Source organism: Vicugna pacos, chromosome 16, assembly GCF_048564905.1.
Source record: "Vicugna pacos chromosome 16, VicPac4, whole genome shotgun sequence".
Lineage (NCBI taxonomy): Eukaryota > Metazoa > Chordata > Mammalia > Artiodactyla > Camelidae > Vicugna > Vicugna pacos.
This window is the reverse complement of record NC_133002.1, coordinates 42,822,242-42,846,669: the sequence shown is the minus strand read 5'-3', so window position 1 is coordinate 42,846,669 and position 24,428 is coordinate 42,822,242. Positions and strand designations below refer to the sequence as shown.

General features: G+C 40.3%; 1 protein-coding gene across 4 annotated transcripts in view; it reads right to left on the bottom strand.

Annotated features, from left to right (window-relative positions):
* Positions 1-24,428, bottom strand: part of SMG6 (SMG6 nonsense mediated mRNA decay factor) — a 190,987-nt gene that overhangs the window by 166,056 nt on the left and 503 nt on the right. For 3 of the 4 annotated variants that reach the window (XM_006214454.4, XM_015248021.3, XM_072939028.1), the window contains exons 2-8: positions 20,872-22,606; positions 20,124-20,316; positions 19,545-19,655; positions 16,527-16,633; positions 16,190-16,268; positions 11,515-11,625; positions 10,920-11,132 (exon numbers count right to left, since the gene is read on the bottom strand). In XM_006214454.4, coding sequence (XP_006214516.1) covers positions 10,920-11,132; positions 11,515-11,625; positions 16,190-16,268; positions 16,527-16,633; positions 19,545-19,655; positions 20,124-20,316; positions 20,872-22,606 — 2,549 coding nt within the window. Of the gene's footprint in view, positions 1-10,919; positions 11,133-11,514; positions 11,626-16,189; positions 16,269-16,526; positions 16,634-19,544; positions 19,656-20,123; positions 20,317-20,871; positions 22,607-22,961; positions 24,372-24,428 lie in introns of those variants that run through there. The other variant, XM_072939027.1, reaches the window with a different exon arrangement.

Genomic DNA, 24,428 nt, shown 5'->3' with positions numbered 1-24,428 from the left:
TCCCAAACCTCTGCAAACAAGGTTCTCATGCTGCCAGAGATTTCAGATAACTACTAAAAGGCCTGGGGACAGGCAAAACTCCATGAGACCAGAAAAACTTACTCTAACCAACTGGTTTGGTGAATGGCATTCAGACTTTACTAAAACACAGCCTGAAGCTTTTCAGTTCACACACTCAGGCAGTGTAACTTCTCACTTCTCACCAAACCTGGCTGCAACAGGATGCTGAGGAAAGACAGTGTCCCAGAGCTCTGTAGGGGGCCTCAATTCCCAGAGGTACCAATTTCATTAGGTATCACATCTGATTCCTTAGGCTCACTACTGAGCAGCAGACAGTGAGCCAGCCAAGTATCAGAACACACTGCTAACTGGTTTCTGGATCAACACCAATGACAATGTCACACAAATCCCAGCAAAACACCCATGGCCCAAAGATTAAGACACTTCCTGTACCCAAAGTCAGGCTGTTTGGGTGAACTTGCCAACCTTAAACTGAATCTCTGAGAAACTTAAATACTTCTTAAAAACCTGGATTGCAGTAACTTGCTTTGGAGACACTTTTAAAGTATGGAACACAAAATCAAATGCCTACATAGACAATGTAGGTGATAACAGTACAGGGGCTAGTGGCAAACTAAAAGGGGGTAGCCACTACTCAGCTCTGACAAGTTGTCACCAGATCTTGATGTTTTGAGAATTAGTTGGCAACTGACTGTAATTTTAAAACAAAACAAACAAAATTCACTATTTGTACCACCTGGACCATCTGGTTAATGAGATAATCAGATGCAGTGTATAATGAAGCACAGAGCACCACCTATGAAGTACTCTTGCCAAAAAAGCTGACCCTGAATCTAACCACATTTGTGAGTTAACTCTCATTTATAGTTATGCAGGGGACAGAGGGACAGGTTAAATGACACCACAAGGAAACAAAGAGACAAATCCAGAATGTGGGAATTCCATAGGACAATCACCTGCTTCTTTAACAAGCTAGTGACATGAAGAAAATTTTTAAAAGAGAAAGCAAGATCGGACTTAATTAAAAGAGACTTAGGAGACAAACATAAATAACATGTACATCTTGATTTGAACAAACCAACTATAAGACATTTGTTAGATAATCCTGAAAATGAAGTTATAGATCAGATACTAAATGACATCAAAAACAGGCATGGCAAGGTGGCACTGTAGTATGTAAGAAAATGTCCATAATTTTTTAAAAGGCATGTATGGAAGTGAAATATATAGGGAGATGCAGTGATGTGATATCTAGGATTTGCTTTAAAATACTTCAGCAGAGGGTAGGGGGAAAGAGAAGCTGAAACATATGTGGAAAATATGGGTGACAGGTAATGGAGTGGTTTATTATGTTATTTTCTCTTATGTGCATTTGAAATTTTTCATAATTAAATGAAACTCTTCAGATCTAATGAAAGGTCTGCATTTAGACAGTGGGCTGGCAGTCTGTGAATTACCAAGTCTCACTGCACACTTCACTTAGAAAGTGAAAAATGCCAAACTCAACCTAATAGATTAAAGGATCATTATAACAAAAACAGAAGTATGTCAGCAACTACCAGCACCACTGTGTGAGAAGTTACTAAACACCACTCATCGTTCTTTTTAAGCATTATCTTATTCTGTCTATTGTTATCATTGCCTTACAAATGAGGGAACTGAAGCTCAGGCGAATTAAGGAACATGCACAAAGTCTCTGGTAAAACTAGGACTTTGCGGGGAGGGTATAGCTCAGTGGTGGAGTGCGTGCCTGGCATGCACGAGGTCCAGGGTTCAATCCCCAGTACCTCCATTAAAATAAATAAATAAATAAACCTAATTACCTTCCCCTCAAAAGAAAAAAAAAAGTTTTTTTAATTAAAAAAAGAAAAAAACAAAAAACTAGGACTTGAACTCAGGACTTCCCAAAGCCCAAGCTGTTAACACCTGCACTATCCTGCCTCTGACATATAGGATGTTGGACAAAATTAATAAAAGTTATCAAGCTGTCAACTTCTAGAGAGACACAATCACTCATGGAAGGATCTCCCAACAACCAAGTCCAATGGTAATATGAAAAAAAAAAAACTAAACTAAAAGTGAATAACAGTGTGTATAATATGCCATTAATAATGTAGACAACCATATATATACATATTATACACACAATTTATATTATATATAAACACACATATTACCCTATTCAAAAATACTTAATTAAAATATTTTAAAAGACAATCACTCCTCTACTAGATCTTTCATCTCTATTCCCACCCACCTAGAAACCAACCCCAACATTACTGCATAGAAACTTCTCCAACAAGAATCCAGCTTTTCAAACAAGGTCACAAATGTTCTATGCCTAGGGGGCCTCAAATTAATCCCTCATGCCCCAATTTATCACTAGCTCAAGATGCCTTCTCATGAAATAGATCCTTTCAGACTCAATCTTTCAAAAACAATAATCAGCTCTATTAGATGTCTAACCTTTCTTGAACTCACTCTTCCTTATTCATGTGGCTTGAGAAACTTCTCTTTACGCACGAGAGAAAGGACATTATGGTGTCACTCTAACTGTGCTACTTTGATAAAGAGCAAGATATAGATAACTGTGTTGACCTAAGAAATTAGAATACCACTTCTCAAACCAGATTCTGGGTTAAAAATTAGGCATGGATTTTTCTCTTCTGATTTCCCAGGATAATGGGTGCTAGCTAAACGCTGTGCCCTATAAATATGCAGGAAGTGCACACCCTAAGATGTTAAAAGTGTTTATCTCTAGGTGATAAAAACATATTGTTGACCTGCATTTTCAAACTTTTTACAATATGCAAGTATTCACTTTGTAAATTTTTTAAAGCAATAAATACATCAAAATGAAAAACAAAAAGCTTTGCCTTACTTAATCGAAGCCATTGGCAATTTTCTCCAACCACCGAGACACAAAGAAAACACTGGTATCTTCTGCATGTTCAAGTTCAGAATGCCTAAAGCACTAAGACAGTAGTCCTCAAATTTTAATCAGCAAACTGTGGGGCAAAAAATTCAGTCAACTTTCACCCTACCAAATTTAATGAATGAAACAGTCCTGCTTTTGTTGAATTAACAATGCAGATGTGACAAGTAAACAATGAGAAATTCCAGAAACAAACTGTTACTTCCAGAATCCAGAAGTACATTATACAGGACCAGCTTACTGACCACCACACCCACGTATACCACAGTACCGAACAAGAAAGTGGTTCCTGGGGAAAGCTTGGTCTCTCTATCACTCCAGCTCGCTCACATTATCCTCCAAGATTCAGACACCTTGCAAATCCCATGCTGTGTCACGCTTTCTCTGCCTTTGCTCGTGCTGTTCCATCTACCTGGAACACTCTCTTCTCATTCTCCCTCGTTAACTTTTTCAGGAAGCCTTCTAAATTCGCTCTCCCTTTCTCCACCACAACCTGTGCCTCTGCCAGGACTGGACCAAGTGCCCTTCTCTGTGCTTTCATGGCACCCAACACATACCTCCCTCACAACATTTACCATGATACAGTCGGTCCCCATTATTTGTGAATTCACCTACTCACTAAAATATATTAGGAACCCAAAAGTCAATACTACTGATGCTTTCACTCATGTGTGAACACGTATAGAGTGGCAAAAAATCTGAGTTGCCCGACATACACATTCCCAGCTGATACAGAACAAGGTGGCTTCTCTGCATTTTTGGTTCAAGCTCTCAAATGTTAAACAAGTGTCCTTTCTGTGGCCTATTTAGTGCCACATTTTCCACATTTTTGTGTGCTGATGAAAATAGTCACCAAATGCAGTGCTGAAATGACATCTAGTATTCCTTTTTTTCTATTTTTGGACATCTAGTATTCCTAAACACAAGGAAGCTGTGACATGCCTTAAGCGGAAAATACGCATGTTAGATAGGGTGTTAGGTGAGTTATAGTGCTGTTGGCCAGGAGTTTAGTGTTACTGAACCAACAATATATTAAGTAAGGTGTAGAAACATACATAAAACAAGATTACATACTGATCAACTGATGAAAATCTTTAAACTAGGGCTCACAGGAAACTAACCCCGCATTTCTCTTAGGAACAATGGTTCAGTATGCACTCATTCAGTGTCTGTGGTGACTTTAGAAAACAGAATGACTGCACACGGCAATAATCAACTGAAACATTTTGTTTATGGAGCCATTCCTGCCACTAGGCCAGAGGTTGGCAAAGTAGGCCCACAGGCCCAAGCTAGCCTGCCACCTGTCTTCCTAAATAAAGTTTTACTGGAATACAGCCAAGCTCATTTATTTACATTTTATCTATGGCTACTTTAGTACTACAACAGCAAAGCTGAGCAGTGGTAACAGAGATTATATGGGCCCACAAAGCTAAAATATTTACTATCTGGCTTTCTACAGAAAAAGTTTGCTATCCATGCACTAGACTCCAAGCTTTTTGAGGAAATAACAATGTCATATTCATCTCTACAATCTTAGCACAAAGCTAGCACAACAGGACAGGCAAACCAAATTGGCTAAGCAATGGACCCAGAACACAGCCTTCTGCTCTAAAAACTCAGCAGTAACAGTGCTACATTCCAGACCTAAACAAGTCCTGAAAAAAGATACTATGCAAAGAAATTAAATAAATAATGCAATGTGACAGAAGGAAGAGGAGCAAAAGGAAAAAGACCAAAGCAAACAATATCATTTGGTGGGTGAAATAAGGTATGACACATTCAAATAAGGAAAGGCCCAATAATAGGTATTAGCAGCTACTGAGGTCCAATCTAGTCTGAACCCCAAAACACATTCAGGGAGGCCAAAGAGAAGGAAGGTTGGCAAGAGCTTCGCCAAATATACAATGACATTTCACATGCCTAAAGACGTATTTTCTACACACAGCACCTAGCATGTTATACCTATCACAATCGCAGGTTGAGGAAACTGCTGGGAATAGTAAACAAAATCACGCCAGAACAGAATTCACTAAAGGTTGAGAGACAAACATCTGTCAGCAGCTCCCATTATCATTTGCTCATTCTTCCCTAGCAGACACACGCTACACCCTGCACTCAAGGTGTTGAAAACAGAGCAATCAGGTCTGAGAAAATCCTCAGCAGTTCCATCAGAGACCCTCACCTTCAATGTCAACATTATTTCTAATACTATAATTTCATACCCTTACATTAACTCACTAACAGCAACAACTCATTTGCTAAGCAGTATCCTTTTCTGATTTCCAAAGGGAGCTGAGGCATAGTAGAAGGCACATCCACTAAATAAAGAATGCTTGGAACCCTGGCGACACTGAATTCTAGTGACCTAGCTGCCAGGAAGAGAGTTTAAACATGAGGCTCAATAATTTCAGAGGATGCCACTTACAGTTGAGATTGGCAATCCCTCCCCAGGTTGCATGTTGAACCCAAACCACATCTCAAGGCTGAAAACCAACAACCCACAAGCAAACCTCCTGCAGCCACTCAGAGAGAGAAAGCCAAAGGCCATGCTTGGCAGAGAGAGAACAAACTAGTTGGGACTTTACTATCATTATGAACAACCACCTGAAACCAAATTTTCTGTTTCTTATTTTTAACATTTTTTATTGATTTATAATCATTTTACAATGTTGTGTCAAATTCCAGTGTTCAGCACAATTTTTCAGTCATTCATGGAAATATACACACTCATTGTCACATTTTTTTCTCTGTGAGTTATCATAACATTTTGTGTATATTTCCCTGTGCTATACAGTGTAATCTTGTTTATCTATTCTACAATTTTGAAATCCCAGTCTATCCTTTCCCACTCTCCACCCCCCTGGTAACCACAAGTCTATACTCTCTGTCTGTGAGTCTATTTCTGTCCTGTATTTACACTTTGTTTTTGATTGTTTGTTTATAAATTTTCTGTTTCTTATTCCATGGATCTGAATTTTTGCAGTTATGTGCTAGAAACTCTCTGGGAGTTGTCAAAGGAGCAATTCCTACTAAGGCGATCACCCAAAAAGGACAACTAAAATGAACAAGCAAGCAAAGCACAACAAATATTTAAATTATATAGATAAGCTAAAGAAATGGCACACATATTTATAATGAAACATCATGCAGCCATACTAAGAACATAGTAAGAAAAGACATTCTTAGACAAGTGGAAACATAGTCAGTTCATCTATAATGCTTGTCCTGAAAACGTGGATCTGTTCCATCATGATCAACATATTAAGGAACAATCTGAGCATAACACAAATTTTTATTTTGTTCAGGAGAAACAACAGTGAACACAGAAAACTGCACCCAGCTGAACTAAGCTGCACAGGAACAAACAGCACACACCCCAAACATCCACCAACTACCATGTGAACTTATGTGCCACACCTATTCCCATCTCGTGTTATACCTGCCCGTCCAATTTCAAATAACCCTCCATTCACCACTTCACAATAACTCACAAGTGTGAGTTCCAAAGCCCACTTGATTACAAGCAAACTTTTCAAGACAGCATTTACATACTCCTTAACCAATGAATATGTATAAAACTGTACAGCTGTTTCACTAGGTTCATTACATTTTTCAAAAAATATGTCACTGAGGAAGTTTTTGAGTGTTGTACCCTTAACCCCATTTTCCCTGCAAGCTCTGTGGTTTTTATTGTGTGATTTTGCATAGCACAGCGATTTTTAGGAATGCATGTATTACAACATTATAGCAGAACTGCTGGTATATCCAATTGATAATTCAAAAAAGCAAATTGTATATTAGCATATATAGTATAATCTCATTTTTGTCAAATGTATTTCGTGTCTGCAGGTATGTGAGTATACGAAAACACCTAAAAATGCTTAGAAAAACGTCAGGAAAAACCTCCATAAAATAGTTAACAGCGGTATCTTTGAAGGCAAGAACACAAGTGACTCTCACTTTAAACTATAAGTACATTTTTGTTTGATTTAAATACAATGAATGGGTGTTACTTCTGCAATTTAAAAAGTTCCCTTTAAAAACAAATCTATTCCAATACTAGAAGTGTTGAAAAGAATGATCATTACACAACCTAATTAAGTCATCCTCTGCTTAAAATCCTCAATATTTATATATATATATACATATATATATAAACACATATATATCCAAACTTCTTAGTATTTATGAAGGATCTGGCCCCTCCTATTTTCTCCAGCCTCATCTCTCACTTTCCATCCCCTCCTTTATATACTAAACTAAGATTTAGAATCTTCTGTATACAAGAACTGGGGATAAAGGGGAGAGGGTATACTCAGCGGCAGAGTGCACGTTTAGCACGCACAAGGTTCTGGATTCAATCCCCAGTACCTCCATTAAGATAAACAAACAAACAAACAAACCTAATTACCTCCCCCCTCAAAAAAAGTTTTTTAATAAAATACTGTAAAAAAAATTATTAAAAAAAAAAGAAATGAGGATAAAGCAGTGAATACCTAAATACGGACTCCACTTTCACAGAGTCTTGAATTAAGCAGAGGAGAGACTTCAAACAACAACAAAGCTGGACCTAAAAATTCTTAATTAGAAATGTGGTATTACAAAGGGAAACAGCCAGGCTCAGGGATCAGGAAAAGCTTCCCTGGAAAAGGGAAGTGATATTTAGGCTGAGTATTTAAGAGTATTGAGACTGACAAAAGGAAAGAACATTGCAGGCAAAGAGAACACGCAATAGCCAAGGGCCAGAAAGGAGCTTGGGCCCGTTAAGGAAAGCCAGTATGGCCACAAAACAACAAAGAGGGGAAGAGAGTAAACCTGCTCTAAAGTTAGAAGCAGCAAAGGCCAAATCTTGTAGGGCCCAGTAAACTATGTTAAGGATGGACCTGATTCTAAGAGCGAAGAGAAAACACTGACGACTTTTAAACAGGGAAGAAACATGATTAGAAATGTGTATCTGGAAGCTCATTTGGGTTACTGTTTAAAAAGAAAGACCTAGGAATAAATGTGGAGAGGCCATCAGGAACTTTCTTTCCATAGTCTGTGTATTACTGAAATAGTGCTAGCTTGGACTAGGATGGTAGTAGTAGAAATATATAAAAGTATAGTGAATTTAAATCATGTTTGTCGGGGGTGGGTATAGCTCAGTGATGGAGTGAATGCCTAGCATGCACAAGGTCCTGGGTTCAATCCCCAGCACGTCCATTAAAAATAAATAAATATATAAACCTAATTACCTCCCTCCCCAAAAATAAAACTAATAATTTAAAATTTTAAATACATAAATAAACCTAATTATTTCCCCTTCCCCCCCAAAAAAATTTTTTTAAACTATGTTTAATCTCTGGCAAGAACACTGCTCACATCCTAGCCCCCAGCCATACTGAAGCACTCACAGTTCCCTAAGCCTTCACACCTCTTTCAAGCTTTCATGTCTCTCAGTGAAAATGCCCTTACATCATCCTTCAGCTGCAAAATGCCTCCTCATTCTAGCCTTCCCTAACCGTGCCTTTTAGGTGCTCTAACTGTATGTTCCCACTGCCCCTCACACTTGCCTTTATCACAGCACTTGGCACACCTGCATTATAATATATAATATATAATGTTTCTGTCTTCCCCACATGACTGAGTGCTCCCTAAGGTTAAAGATGATTTTGGGTTGTTTTAATCTCTGTATCCCCAATGCCTAATTACTTAAATGCTTGTGAATAAATCCCCACTTCTCATCAACTGTATGTTCCTGTTCCAAGGAACAGAGAAAGCAAGCTGAGTTCTTGGGGCCTGCTGCGTGAAAGAAAACGATCTGGAAAGACGGTTTGGGCCTGAGAAAACAGGTGAAAAAGGCAGTGTGGTTTCCTGGCTGGATAAACAGAGCTATGAAACTGCAGGCTTCCTCCTGCTGGCTGCATAGAACTAAAAGCCCAAACTTAGAGATGTAAATTTAAAAGAAATTAAGGGAAGTAATTACCCAAGGATGATGTATAGGCTGAAAATATACAAACAGCTTCACCAACAGTTCAGAAAACAAATTACACTTCACTCTGTACACATCTGTAATTACTCAAAATTTTACTAAAATATATATTCATATGTTATTTTATAATTAAAAATAAAATAATTAATAAAATGTAATGGATCCAATGACAGTTCACATGCTGAAAATGCCTTCTCTGAGATGCACATAAGAATAAAAACAAACTTACAAACACGTTACTTAAAAAATAAGTAAAACACCTAATGGAAGACAGAGATCTATAAAAGATTATAACTTTGTGAGGGATATTCCCTAAGCTTGAGAACAAGGCCAAAGAAAGCCATAAAATGCTTTCTCAAGTTGTCACTGTTGCTTTCATTTTAAAGATAGACAATGGAGCTAATCCAACAGAACGACTTATCTCTTATTCAAATAGACTTCCAGTCTGGGGTGGTATCGTCCAAACCAGAAGAGGCAATAGTGAGGGAGTCTACCATAAAGGCAACCCTTCTGAAGCACCTTAATATACTGGGGCCCTATGCACACCATGGCACATATGAAGTTGGTAGTTTCATTTATAAGTGATGACTGCTTTCAAAGTTATCCAGAAAACAGCTAAACATTAATGATACAGGAGGATAAATGGAAACTTTAAATTAAACTCCAAAGGACAAGTCCTCCTATCCCACCACCTTTGACTCATTCTTGGTAGTCGACCATGCCTCCAGCTTCAAAGAGAAAATAGAAAACATCAAAAAGGCTCACCCTTATCTTCCTCCTACAAGACCCACAAACTTACAGGCATCCCTAGTTTTCCATTCCTCCTTTCCCTCAAGCACAAGAAAGAGGGATTGCTCATCCTCTTTCAGACTAATCCCGTCACTTGTGCTCTGGATTGTATTCTTTTGTCATCCTCTGCAAGGACTTCTCCCTGCCATCCATCTCCTTTCTTAGATCTTCAACCTATTTATCATTATGCTTTTTTTTTCCTTGAGTAGCTGAATCAACTCTCTCTCATCTATAAGAGGATGCCGTCATCTCTGACCAAGATTATTATCTTCTGCTTCAGTCATCTGATAGCCTCTAAATATCTCCATATCAATGTCCTATAGAAATTCCAACATGGCCAAAACTAAACTCATCACCTTTCTCCTAAAACCAACTCCCCCTATATTCCCTGTCTCAGGGAACGAACCATCATTCACCCAGTTTCTAAGCCAGAAACCTAAGTGTTACTTTTGATTCCCTCTTCTCCCTCAGCTCCCCATGTCCAATCAAGCCCTTTGTATTCTACCTCAACGTTATCTCATATCTGTTCACTTCTCCCCAACTCCAAAGCCATTTCCTGGTTCAGGTCCTTTTCACATCTCACTTGGATTATTATAGCACCCTCCTACTCTTCTCATTCATTTCTAGTCTTACTCTACTCCAAACTTTCCACAAAGCAGCCAGAGTCATATTTCTAAAAGGCGCATCTGACATTTCCCTATTTAAAGCATTCAGTAGCTCCCTGCTCCCTCAGGATAAAGGTCAAATTACTTATTGCATGACTCTTCAAAGCCCGGTCCCAGCTCACCCTCCAAACCACTCCTCTATAAATTTTACTCTCAAGACACAATGAACCACAATTTGCAGTTTTCCAACTACTGTGCCCTCTCCTTAGCTTCAAAGCTCCCACACAGAATCCTGAAGCATCATACTGGTGACTACGAACTCAAGCAGCAAAAACTTCTTATCCTGTACTAAGTTAATCTTCATTTTAAAAATTACTTTTACTAAGTTCTACAGTGCCACACAGTGGTGAGAGAGGGAAGCTCAAAAGAAATATAAGGGAAGTGTTAAGTGGAGGAGATGGACCAGAACTTCAGGGAACCTGAAGTGATTTGCCTTCCCCAAGATTAACGGGAAGTGTCTGTCCCTCAGGGTTGCATGTACCAGGCACTCATGCTTACTCAGCTAGTCTTGCTCATTACATTACCCTCAGGAACTTACATCACTGGGGCTCAGGCTGCCCAGCCCATTCTCCTGCTCAGAATCCTTCCCAGACTCAGTGCCCTGGGAGGACCGGGGATGGGATGGATGAATCCAGATCTCCAGGCGAGTGGTGTCATCTCCAACATGCCGGAAAGTAGATTTCTTTCCCTTCCGCCATTGGTCAGGGCTCAGTTCCAATTCCTCATGTTGCTTCTTTTCCATTTGTTCTGCCTATACAACATACAAACATGTAAGTTCAGGCTTTCCTGGGATTCAGCCAATAAAGACAAGTGCTCACTTCACCTGACTCTGTTGCTCAAATACCATAAAAAGTAAAGACTTTGCCATAGATCTCAAGTAGCAGAGCCTCATCTGCTTTGTCTCATAAGTTATTAATTCTGTAAACCAGATGCTGTGGAACATGTACACCCAAGGGCCCTGGAGAGCTCTCCTAAAGATGAGTTTGGTTCTGCTCAGGGGCTGACCATCTCCCATCAGCACAGCCCGATGGGACCCCTTGAGGACATTATTAGTCACTCTCTTCAGGACACAGAGACACTAAGAGAAACACAGTTTCCTAGGAAAGAGTGATTCTGCCTGCACCCGCACTCACCTTCCGTTTGGTCTCTTCAAACAAGCTCATGAGACTCTCCTTGGCAGTCAGAATAGGGTTGCTGGCAGCTAAACTGCGCATATAGTAATAGACAGCATCAAGCTTCCTCCTCTGCAGAAAGAGGTCAGAGACACTGAGTCAACCAGTTCTCTTCCTGACTCCAGCCTGAGTCAGCTGACCCAGGAAACCCTCCTGTCCCTCCCAACTTGTGTCCCAGGCTGTGAGGAATTCCAACAAGAACATGAGAAAGCTACACACAGAAAAGCCACAGTGATTACACCAGAACACCTTCTTGCACAGCACTATGTCTTACGTGGAGGTAGAGGTACTCTTAAAGCCAAGTGCTCAGAAGGGGGAGAGAAGAATAAAGAACCTCATAAAATATGAAGGCCAATTTGTTTTGGGGAAAGAAAATGTTCAACTTACCTACTAATTATTTATTATTTTAAAAATTATAAATAGCAATGGCAACATCATTGATTAAGCATAACTATGTGTGAGGCCAATGATTAGCACTTCATAGATATTATCTCTAAACCTAAGGAAACTGTCCCACAGGGATTATTATTCCTATTTTAAAGATAAGGAAATGGGAGCTTAAGAAGATTATTACATAACTTGTCCAATAAGGTCCTAAAGCCAAATCTCAGATAAACCAGTATTTGAACCTAGGTCTCTCTGGCTCCTAATTTCAAGTTTTCACTACAACATGCTGACTCTGCTGAGAAAAAGAAACAAATTATTATCCAATGTATTCAGCAAATAAATACTTCAAGTCCATTTTACAACCAATTAATAGGAAAAAGAAGAAAAAGAAAGGGAGAGAGGCAGAAGAAAGAAAAACACTGAAATAAAGGGGGAAAGAACATCAAAGAGCCTTTCTATCTTCCAATCATATATCTCTTTACCTAATTTTCTCTAACTGTCTCAAAAATGCAACCAGACTACTAGCTTCTCCTCTCTCCAGAGAATCTACTCACTCTTCAAAACTTCCGTCTTGCATTTATCTAGCATGGTTAAAGGCGCACGTTCTAAGTTCACCTGTCTGAGTTGGAATTTGGTCCTGCCATTTATTAGGTATAATTCTAAGCAAGCCAACCTAGAAAGGTTTCCTTCTGTAAAATAAAGATATCCACACACATATATGGCTCCTAAAAAGATTAGAATTCATATAATGCATACAATTTAAAAGAATATCTGGTACACAGTTACATCAGTTAGGTGGGAGCTATCTTTAATATTATTTCAATCCGTACTAATCTCTGCCTACTCCACTCAATTGATTTTACACTGTATTTTATTAATTCTACAGTGACTTTTTCATATTTTAACATCTCTGAAATTGAGATACCACCTACAGTCAACATCTATCATTATGTCTTATTTTAAATCACTTTTTTTCTTAGTGGTAGAGAAAATAATGGTGTGTCTAACAATCAACTGCATCATATCTCATCAAGTCTAATTTGTTATCATTGTCTACACGCCTCACTTGTCTTCTCAACAAAGTTTTTTTTCAGGACAAAATCATGTCACACACTTATTGCTGATGGAACCCAGCAAAGCACTGTGCACAAGCATATTCTCAGTAAGTACTAGAGATTCACTGAATGACTGATTGGAGGTTACAGAAAAGCTGAGAAAGTGTTTTTAAAAGACAATTAAGTTAAGAGGGAGACAGAAAAAAGAGGGACAGAGGAAAAGGACTAGAAAGGAGTACTGATTTAGGTCAGAGGTCCATGAAAGAAACATATGATGATCTAATTAGAGTGGCAAAAAGCCACTGAGGGAATTTAGTAAAGCTGCAAGACACAAGATCAACACTTAAAAATCAATTGTATTCCTACACATTAATAATGAACAATCTGAAAAAGAAATTTAGAAAACAACTCCATTCATAATAACATCAAAAAGAATAACATACTTAAGAGATAAATTAAACCAAGGAAATGCAGAACTTAATACACTGGGACTACAAAACCTTTTAAAGGCCTGAATAAATGGAAAACAACCAGTGTTTATGGAGTAGAAGATGTAGTAAACATGTAAACATGTAAATACTTCCCAAAGCAATCCAAGATTCTGTGCAACCCTTATCAAAATCACAATGACTGTTTTGGCAGAAATGAAAAAGTCAATCCTAAAATCCACATGGAATTGCAAAGAACTCCAGATAGCCAAAACAATCTTGAAAAAGAATAACAAAATTGGAAGACTCACATATCCCAATCTAAAAACTTACCACAAAGCTACAGTAATTAAAACAATATGGTACTGGCACAAGAATAAACATATGGATCAATGGGAGAGAATTGAGAGTCCAGAAACACTACAGAACGGTACTCTTAAAAATGGGTAAGATAGTAAATTTCATTTTTTGTGTATTTTACAATTAATTTTTTTCCTTTAATTTAAAAATAATTTTTTAAATGTGCAAAGGACTTGCTTGAATACATATTTTTCCAAAAGGCCAAAAAGGCACATCGAAAGATGCTTAATATCATTAGCCATTAGGGAAATGCAAATCAAAACCACAATGAGATACCACTCACTAGATCTATAGATATCAACAGACCGATTCTACAGTTTATATGGAAAAGTAAAATACCCAGAATAGCCTACACAATATTGAAGGAGAAGAACAAAGTTGGAAGACTGAAACTACCCAACTTCAAGATTTGCTATAAAGCTACAATACTCAAGACAGTGTGCTTCTGGCCAAAGGACAGACAAATAAATCAGTGGAACAGAAAGACAGTCGAGAAATAGACCCAAATATAGTCATCTATGCTGAGCATTGACAAAGAAGCAAAGGCAATTCAATGGGAAAAAGACAACAAATGGTGCTGAAAACAACTTGGATATCCACATGAAAAACAATGAACCTATACATAGACCTTACATCTTTCACAAAAATTAACTCAAATGGACTGTAGACTTAAATGGAAAATGGAAAACTCTACAACTTCTAGAAGATGACATAAGAGAAATCTAGGTAACCTGAATTTAGCAATGATTTCTTAGATTCAACACCAAAAGCAAAATCCATAAAAGAAAAAGGTAAGCTAGATTTAATTAAAATTAAAAACATGTTCTGTGAAAGACACTGCTAAGAAAATGAAAAGCCACAGACTGAGGTAAAACATTCATAAAACACATATTTGATAGAGGACTGGTATCCAAAACATACAATGAACTCTTAAGACTCAACAATAAGAAAATAACCTAGTTTTAAAATGGGCAAGAGTCCTAAACAGACACTTCACCAAAGAAGATACATAGATGGCAAATAAGCATATGAAAAGATGCTCCACATCATATGTCATTCAGAAATTGCTAATTAAAACAAGATACCACTACCACGCCTATTAGAATGAGCAAAATCTAGAGCACTGACAAAACAAATGCTGACAAGGATGCAGAGCAACAAGAACTCTCATCCAAGGCTGGTAGGAATGTAAAATGGTATAGCTACTTTGGAAGATAGTTTGGCAGTTTCTTCCAAAACTATATATACACACACTTCTAGGTATTTACCCAAATGAGTCAAAAACTTCTGTCCACAGAAGTACACATAAACGTGCATGTAACATTTATAGAATTTTTATAAATAATAGTAAAAAGCTGGCAACAACCAAGATGGCCTTCAGTAGGGGAATGGATAAACAAACTGTTGTATATCCATACAATGGAATACTACTCAACAATAAAAAGAAAAGAGCTATTAAGCCAGAAAGCCCTAAATGCTAAGTGAAAGAAGCCAATGGGAAAAGGCTACATACTGTTTGCTTCCAACTATATGACATTCCGGAAAAGGCAAAGAGAATAAGACAGAGGTAAAAAGCAGAGAGAGATTCAACAGATTCTAAAAGAAAGTGTATCTGTAAACAACATTACTTGATCAACAATTTCATTCCATAATTATTAGGAATTTATTTGAACATTTTGTGGAATAAAAATATTAATTCAAACACCGTTTATTTGAGCTATGAATTTGACAGCATTAAGAAAACTCTCCTTACTAATGAGCACGTTAGCTGCTTCTTATACTGAAACCTCTGGTACCTACCACTGGCCCCTTGAAGTCAGCTTCCTTACGAGGGGCTCCATCAGCTCAAGGCTCACCGTTAAGAGCCACACTGAGAGGAGTTTAGTAAGATCTAGAGAGGTACAATTTGGCATTTATCGTGTTTCTGCTGAGAAGACTCCTTGGGTAAAAAGATTTAGATGAATAAGACGATCTGGGGAAAGGAAGAAAGGATGTACTTAGGGTTAATTGAGGACTTTAACGGGGAGAAGTAAAGGGAGCCTTATTTTCCTTCCAGAAATCAGTAACAACCTAGCTCAATGGGATAGGGAAGGGAAGCAAGGCAAGATTCAGAGCAGAAGCCTTAGTCAAAAAGAAAGAGCAATGTTTGGCTGGAGCATGAGCATCTGCTAGGAACTTAAGTGCAGTGAAAGCAAATGAAGTACAGATTCAACTGAAGTGAGGGATCCCTGATAACTTATCTCTGAACATAACCCTAACAAAAGGGAGTTTGAGGATGGCAGACAGAAGGGGATATACTTTGGGTTATAGTATTCAGATGAAATCTAACTCCAAGAACTGATGCTATCAAAATCCCTATTTCTCACACACTGCCTGCAAAATACTTCCCTGTCCAAGATTTCTTACCGTATACACCGCCAGCAGAGCCAACTGGTTATAGGGGCGCCCATTCTTGGGAGCAATGTGCTGGGCCTTCAGGTACCAACTACAATAGAAAACAGTAGAAAAAACAACAACAAAAAGTTCTGTATCAACACTTTCCCAATTCATCACCTGATAGCCCTTACTACTTAAGCTGGAGTGTTAGACATAACCCTGGAGTAGTAAAGCATGACTACAGAGACCAACAGGAGCACCTGTAAAACAGCCATACAGGAGGCTGCTCAGGTGGCCCATTGCTCTTAATAGGGCTTATCTTAAAGCCACACAGGGAAGAGAAGCAATGAACAAGAGGAAATACTACCTGCGTGCTTTCCCATAGTTTGCTGTGTCATTGGCTTGTTCCCGATACCTGGCGATATCTCCTTGGCAAATCATACATCGCTGGGCACTGATCAAGGCATATTTTACCTTCAGGAAAAACGATCACTTAGTAGCATATACCCAAGAAATTCTAACTTCAACCCCAAAGGACAGGCATGGGGTCAAAATAACAGAGCAGCATTAATAAGGCACCAGTAGTCCTCAACAAACTGAAAAGTTTTCAGTCTAACCTTGACTAGCCAAAAAAAAAAAAAAAAAAAAAACAACGTGATGCAAAATTCACTGAGAAAGAGTGGCAGAAGGAGAGGAGGTCATTCTTATTTCAGGTCCCAGTCAAATGGAAGAAAACATGCTGACTTCTATGTAACAGTTGTGTGATCTCAGCTAAACCGTGGGGACTCAGTTTCCTCATCGGAATACAAAAATACCTATTTCATAGAGTAACTGGAGGGTATAAGTGTAGAAAGACTTCACAAATTATAAAGGGATATACAAACACTGAATCAATTATTTACTCTGTTCTTTTCCTGCCATCACTATAGTATTTCTCCTCAAACTGTTAATACCACTGAATTGTGTTACTGCATTACATCCATTCCCTTTGCAAGACAATAATTCCCTAAATAAGTTACCCTTTACCAAACACCTCCAACGTGCTAAGACTGGGTAATACTACATATATGCTTTCTCACTGATGGGCTCGGCGTTTGTCACTCAATGAGAAAGTAACAGAGTAAACCCTTAACAATCCCAAGACATGTGCCCAACCAAAAAACCTTCTGAAGGAACATCGTTTTACAACATGTAATTCCACTCTGCACACACACAAGAAATTACCATGCCACTGAATAAAGGAGAAGTAGATACTGACCCCTTGGGAAGACTCATTTACTTGCTAAGTAACTAGCTACTGCAACTCAGCCTCCAAACACAAAACTCAAAAGTGTGCCTCAGCAAAGTTGTGTATCACATGTCACACACCTTCAGAGTCCTGACTACTCCACACATCCTCTCTATGAAAGAACACCAAGAATCGTTGGTGTTTAACTGATAAAGCACCAAGAAAACTGGTACGTTTCCATACTACAGCCACTCTGCCACCTCAATGAGGGAAACCAAAAAAAAAAAAAAAAAAAAAATTCCACCAAAGGATCTCCATGCCCTCTGAACTAAGTCCTAGATGATCTAGCTTCTGCTCACCTCCCCAGGACCACTTCCCTTCACTGTGCCTCAGTCAGAAGACTTTTCTTAGCTCCCCTAACACATCATGCTTCTCCCACTCTGGGTCCTTCACATATACACTTCCCTTTCCCAAGAACGTTGTAGTTCTCACATCTTCATGTACACCTTCACCTGGCTAACGTCTCAGGTCTTCAGCCTCAGCTTAACTGTGACTTCCTCAGGCCTCTATGATCCTCTGAGCCCCTTTACCGTATACCCCACAACATCCTTTGCAGAAGTCACTGTGTCTGCAATTACTAATCCAACATTTGTACTCATCCTTAATCAAGCTCTAAACTCCGAGAGCTGGGACCACAGCTTTCCTGTTCCTCATTGAATTACGTGTGCCTGGAATGGCACCTTGTGTGTAGGAGGGACTCAACAGACACTTGTTGATCAGTAATAGAGCCTGTGCATAGCAAATCATCAGAAGGAGCAGAAAGGCAAGAGGAAACCTCTGTTCCACAAATTATACTTCTTTCTCTAGTGAATCTTTAACCTCCTCCTCTCCCCTGGCCCTTTCCTCAACATATAAACACGCTAAAGCTTAAAAACAAACTTCTCTTGAAACTATGTCTTTCAACTACTATCTTCCCTTCTTGCCTTCACAGCCAAGATTATTAAGAGAAAAGCCTAAACTACCCTCTCATTTTATCTGCTGCCCCACTTCTCATTCACTACAATCTGGTTTCCATCCTCTCCAATTAAAATAACTCATGATGAGGTCATCCAATCCAATGGACACCTTTTAGTAATCTTAACATTTGATGATTTCTTGGCACTTGACAATTTTACCTACCACCATCTTGAAATGTGACCCCTGCTTTCTGGCTATCCTTCCCAGTTTCCCAACTTCTGCTTCAACTCATGTATCACTCATACATTGATGACTTCTGAATCTATTTATCACCAAGCCCAGCTCCTTTTCCTGTGCTCCAGACAGACCAGAACATTCATTTGTTCATTTTTGAGCTCCTCCATCTAAGCTTATCCCAAACTGAACTAACCTCTTCCTTCCCAGCCATGTTCCTAGGCCACAAAATGGGAGATGATCTAGACTCCTCATGCCTCCAACCTCATCACTCACACCCAACGAGGCAGCAATTTCAATTCTACTTCCCTTCTATCTTTCCAGTCTGTCTTCTCTTCTCCACCTCCACTACCTCCACCTTAGTTCAGGCCCATGCCTGATTATCCTACCTCCACTCTTGCCCAAACTCATTCATTTGCCAAAGTGACTGGTTCTAAGAACAAATCTATGCTATGCATTTGTTGAAAATCAATCAATGGCTCTTTAATGCTTTCAGAAAAAAGTCCAATCTCTCCAACAAGGCATAGAAGTTTACAATCTATCCCCTCCCACTTCATTCCGTTTACCTCCTACAACAGCCCAATCCACATTGCAGACATCAAGACGCCGAACTTCTTATACTTTCCCAACAAGGTGTGGTTCTCTCACTGTGCCCTGCATTGAAACTGCCCGCTCCACTCCTAGTCATGTTTCAAAACTCAACCTCACAGTCTCTGAGAAACTTCCTTGACCCTCCTCAGTCTAAATCAGATCTGATTCCTTCCATGCCCCTCCAATACTCTATACACGCCATTACCATAGTACTTATGACATTACAATTGTTGGCTTAATTGGTCTATTCCCCCACTAGACTGTATCTTTCATTCTTGTATCCTCAACACCCAGCACAGTGCCTAGCACATAACTAACACTAGATAAATGCTTACTAAATGGATAAATAAATTTAAGATAAAGAAGCTGGCTTACTGTCTTTCGTAGTGGCTTGCTGCGAATGGCAAGACCGTCCATGTAGTCCTCCAGTTTGAACTTGTAAGTAACCTGCAGCTTCTGAAGCAAACTATCAAAGAAGTCACTACCCTATAGAGAGAAAAAATAAGAATCAGCCGAATCAGCCTGTTCTGACCCAATCTACCCAGAAACTGGGACAAGTGACCCTTTCAAAGTTCTGCTAATGCTCAGTGGTCTGACAAAAGGGAGGCATATACAGTATTTAGTGGCCACCACCTAAGCACAAGTCAAACTGATAGCATAAGCCTCTCCATGGTTTTAAAGTTATAAACGAACGAATGAACACGGCGCGCGCGCACACGCGCACGTGCACGCTCTGGCTAAGACATTCAGAAAGATTCCAAGATCAAAACTCCAACTCTCAGTAAGTTGTGATCTCAAGGAAGTAAAAGGGATAGGGTAGGCCTAAATCCAAGAAAAGAGCATACAGTTTATTGTCAACGTTCTGTTATAAAACAGTATTTCAGGTGGTAAAAATCCATCACAACTAAAGGGTGCTGAAGCCTTTATCCTGAGGACATAAAGACGATGGTTTACCTCATCCAAGAGCTCCAAAAGTCTGCTCCGAATCTGTTCTGGGTTCTCAACATTCGGATCCTTGAGAAGCTGCCTGAACTTCTCAATCACCTGATAGAAAGCATTCTTCCACAGGATCTGATCCACATTCTGATTATCAGAGAACTCAATATCTAATAGAATACAGCGCTCATACAGCTGCAGCAGTTCAGCTCTGGAATAAAATACATGCAACTTCTAGCTCCAGATACACTACAGGAGAGGCTAGACCCAAGACTTGAGGTTCCTACAAATTAAACATCTTCCTTGGCAGGAAATCTAAAATTCCACCAGGTGTAGTACTCCCTAGTTTCCATTCTGCATAGCAGAATGTCATTCTAAAGACAGTTGTGTCTAGGAGAGTAGTTTTTTCCCGTATGCCTCCACCTAAATTTAACAGCCAAAGTAAAATCTTCACCACAAGTTACATGTTGTTCATTTCTTGGCACTTTGAAAAGTCTTTCCTTTTCCATATCCAGATTCCATGCTCTCTTAAAGGCTTTTTTTTTTCTTAAAGAAAAAGTGAGAAGCATAATGATTTCTAGGACTAGAAATAAAATTTTCTATTCTGTTCTTTTTTCCAACTCCCCCTCCCTTACAAAAAAAAAATGTGAAAGGGAGATAACACCCAGGAGCTTGCCTAATAGGTTTCTACCTTCCTCAGCCATGGGAGCCTGTACACCTCCAGCTTATCCCCATTTCCCTCTAGCCAGGATGGGACACACCATACCTGAGCTGAGCCATCTTCTCCAGGCCCTCAGGACTGATGCGGTCCCTAGAGAGCAGGTTGCTGAGCTGCAGTTCCTGGTTGTCAGCCACCCGGAGCAGCCTATGTAGTTCCTGTTGCTGCATGTTCCTCATGTGCTGCTCCATCTCCTCAGGACTCATGGTGCTGGCAGGGTGAGGGCTGCAAACATACTGTCCTGATGGAGTCGGGTAGCCTGGGTAGTAAGGCGCTGGGTACACACCATTTGTAGGGCCCACCGGGTACTGCAGAGGGCTATAGCCTGTGTAAGGATACTGGGAGGCAGGGCCTGGTGTCCGGGGGTAATAATAGGGGTTGTCAGAGTTTTGAAACTTATAATAAGATGCTTGGGCCTGGCGTGAGTCACCCCAAGAGGTAGGGCTGACTTCATCATCAGTGTCTAAAAAATGTAGCTGGGGTGTCTGGCTCTTTAGAGCAGGTTTCTGATCAGGATTGTTTGGGTCCCACAATCGTCGAGTAGTGCCTCCTCGGCCCCAATTCCGAGATCCCTTACTACCAGATCCAAATAAAAGCCGAGGTCCCAGAGGTGTAGATTCAGGAGAACCAGCTGAATTGACAGCCAGGGTGGTATGCGCAGGCAAAATCAGAATGCCACGGCCACGACCCCGAAGTTCTTGTCTTAGGTTTTTGGACTCCTGAGTCTCAGAGCCTTTGCCCCCACTGCTTGAGCCTTTGTCTGGCTTTATCCTATCCACATCCTCCCTGGCTGACCTCACCACGGGGGAATCTTTGTTCATGGTTTCTGCATCAAAAGTAACACGAAGGGTGCCTCGATTTTCTTTGCCATTGCTTTTCTGCTCTCCTTCTCCACGGCCAGACCAGCTTCTATCTAAATGTTTCTTCCTCTCTGTGCTCCTCCGGGGTCCATCAGGCTCATCAGTTCTGTCCTCATCTAAGGAGTCAGTTGAGGACATAGATACCTGCTTCTTCAGTCGTGGCCTCTCCTTGGTCCGATCCTGGCGGCGGCGGCGACATCCATTATCAGTCAGGCCAGCCCCCTCGGCACTGTTGTTGCTCCCAGCTGAGCTGGTACTGCAAGTGCGGTAGCGGTTCCTCCGTTTGTCTGAGCGGGAGTAGCGCTTTGCAGAACCCGGCTTCCCCTGAGCAGGGTCATCGTTCACCTTCTTCACGCCCTCCCCTTTTTCAATCCTCTTCCCTTTTTCTCCTTTTGTGGCCCTCACTCTGTCACCACTTAGACTCTTTTCTGCCTCCTCTTTGTCTGGTTTATTCACAGCCTCCTCTTTCACATTTCCCCTATACTCATCCTCCTTTACTCTCAGTTGTTCTACCTGGTTGACAATTTCTTCCTCATCCACCCGGCTAGTCTGTTCTTTGGTAACAGTCTGCAAACGCCTTCCAGGCTGATAGATCTGCATGTCAGGCTTCTTCATCCTCTTGATAATTCTTAGACTTCGATCCTCTTGTCCAACAGTCCTAGGAAAGGACTCCTGTGCCCGAGTGTTTTCTGGGTCTACAGGACCATTTTGCTGCTGGTTGTCCTTGCAGACATCTTTAATGACCTGTGTACCATTTCCAACAGCCAAAGAATCTCTATCATTAACAATTTCATCCTTAAATTCATCACTCCCAGAGGGTTCCTTGATTTTAGGTCTGTTCCTTAGTCGGGAAAGACCAGGCTTATAGATTTCCAGATCTGGGCGCCTGTTATCTTTACGCTGTCTGGGCTCCTTCATGTTTTCTGTGATGTTGGAGAGAGTATCAGGGAGGAAAACGTAGAAGAAAAGGATAAAGGACGAGGGAAGGAAAAAAACTGTCATTCTGGTTAAGTAACAGAAAAGTCAAGCAAGAATTACACATTGAAATATTAATATTGGTGGACAAAGAAGGAAATTTCCACAGAAGCAGAAGCTCTACTAGGTTTACAATATTTGTTCAGCAACTGGCAAAGCTAAGAAATTAACTGCGTTGGAACTACCTACAGCTAAGTTAGGGAAACAGAATAAAAAACCTTACTCTCTCGTGTTACCCAAGTCATATTTGGATCCTCAAGACCCCAAACTACCTCATCAGCATCAGAATAAAAGATCTCTAACCAGTTCAGCACCGGACTGTTCTCTGCTGTAGAGCTCTTGGATCCATCTTAGCCTTTTCTTCTTCTGCCTCTAACAAATTCCCGAAGTGGCTAAGTCCTTTTAGCATACCAATGGGGGGAGGGAGGAGAAAAAGAGGAGTATGCATAAAAATCCACACTTCTGTACATCTCTGGAGAAATATTTGCAACTCCAGTCACTGAACTTGGCCAGGACAATCCTCTTCTTAAGGATATCAATTACCCAATCACATACCCACTTTTGAGGCAAACAGGAAGCAGTTCCTTTCACATTCAACTCCACTCATGGTCACCAACTCTCTTAACAGCAGCCAGCAGGGTCATTCCAAGGAAATACTGCTCAGACTATCATCATTAGAATACTGAGACTAACTGCTATGATGATGGAATATGAGAAGGAAAAAGTTCCATAAGGTAGCTTTCCCTGAAGGATGATGGAAGTATTGTGACATGCTCTCAAAATACCAAGGACTGAGGCACTCAAGAACAAGAGTGCAGAACTTTAGTAACCACTCTCTAGGCTCCAGGAACTCACCTAATGACAGATAAGCAAGTATCTTTTTTTTGTATCTGTTACCTTTATTTATTAAGGGGAAAGGCTACTGTAGCCACTAGACTGTTCAGTGGGGAAACAACAGGAGTTAGTGAGATTACAGAGTACTCAAAAACAGAATACTACAGAAAATCCCAGTATTGTTTTATAAACACCAATGCAAACAAGCACATAACAGGGATCACAGGCTCCAGAATTTATACCCAGGGGTGTAACAAAACAAAAAGGGGGGAAAAAAACCCTGAAGATTAAGATACTGCTTTATTTTTTTCAGAAGTTTAAAAGACTGCTTCATCCAATATGAATAAAGGTAAAGCAGTTTAACTCTAGCAGAGCTTCACCCTCAGCAGGCTTTGTGACCCAGGTGAGGGGGAAGTGGGGATAGCCACTACCACTTTCCAGAGCAGAGGGAGAAAACCTGAATAATCCAATTCAGATGACCAACGAAAACCAATTTCAAAGACTTTGGCCACAAGCCTGCAGAAGCATAACTATCATTCTACACAACTCCACTACAGACGCTTAACCAAGGAGAGGTGAGACACTAGAATCTTCTTTGGAGCTTTCCTAGTGTTTGGAGACTTTAACTTGCAAGTTGAATATACTCTCCGATAAAAACTGCTCCCACACATGCCAAGGCCAAACCAGAATAGAGTCGGCTCTCGGAGGTCCTGGATCCCTCGGGTGGCGCAGCCTTCAAAAGCCTGCCTTGTGGGGAAAAAGTTCAGCAAGGAAGTCCCAAGCTGTTAAACCTTTCTCCTCCATGTCCCCAGCTCTTTCTCCCCAACGCTAAAGAGACGACGGGGCAGGCCTGCGGAAGATGCCTCTGGGAACCATACGCCGCGGGGGCCTCCACCAGACTCCGGCGCCCACTCCTCTCCGCGTCTCCTCACGGCT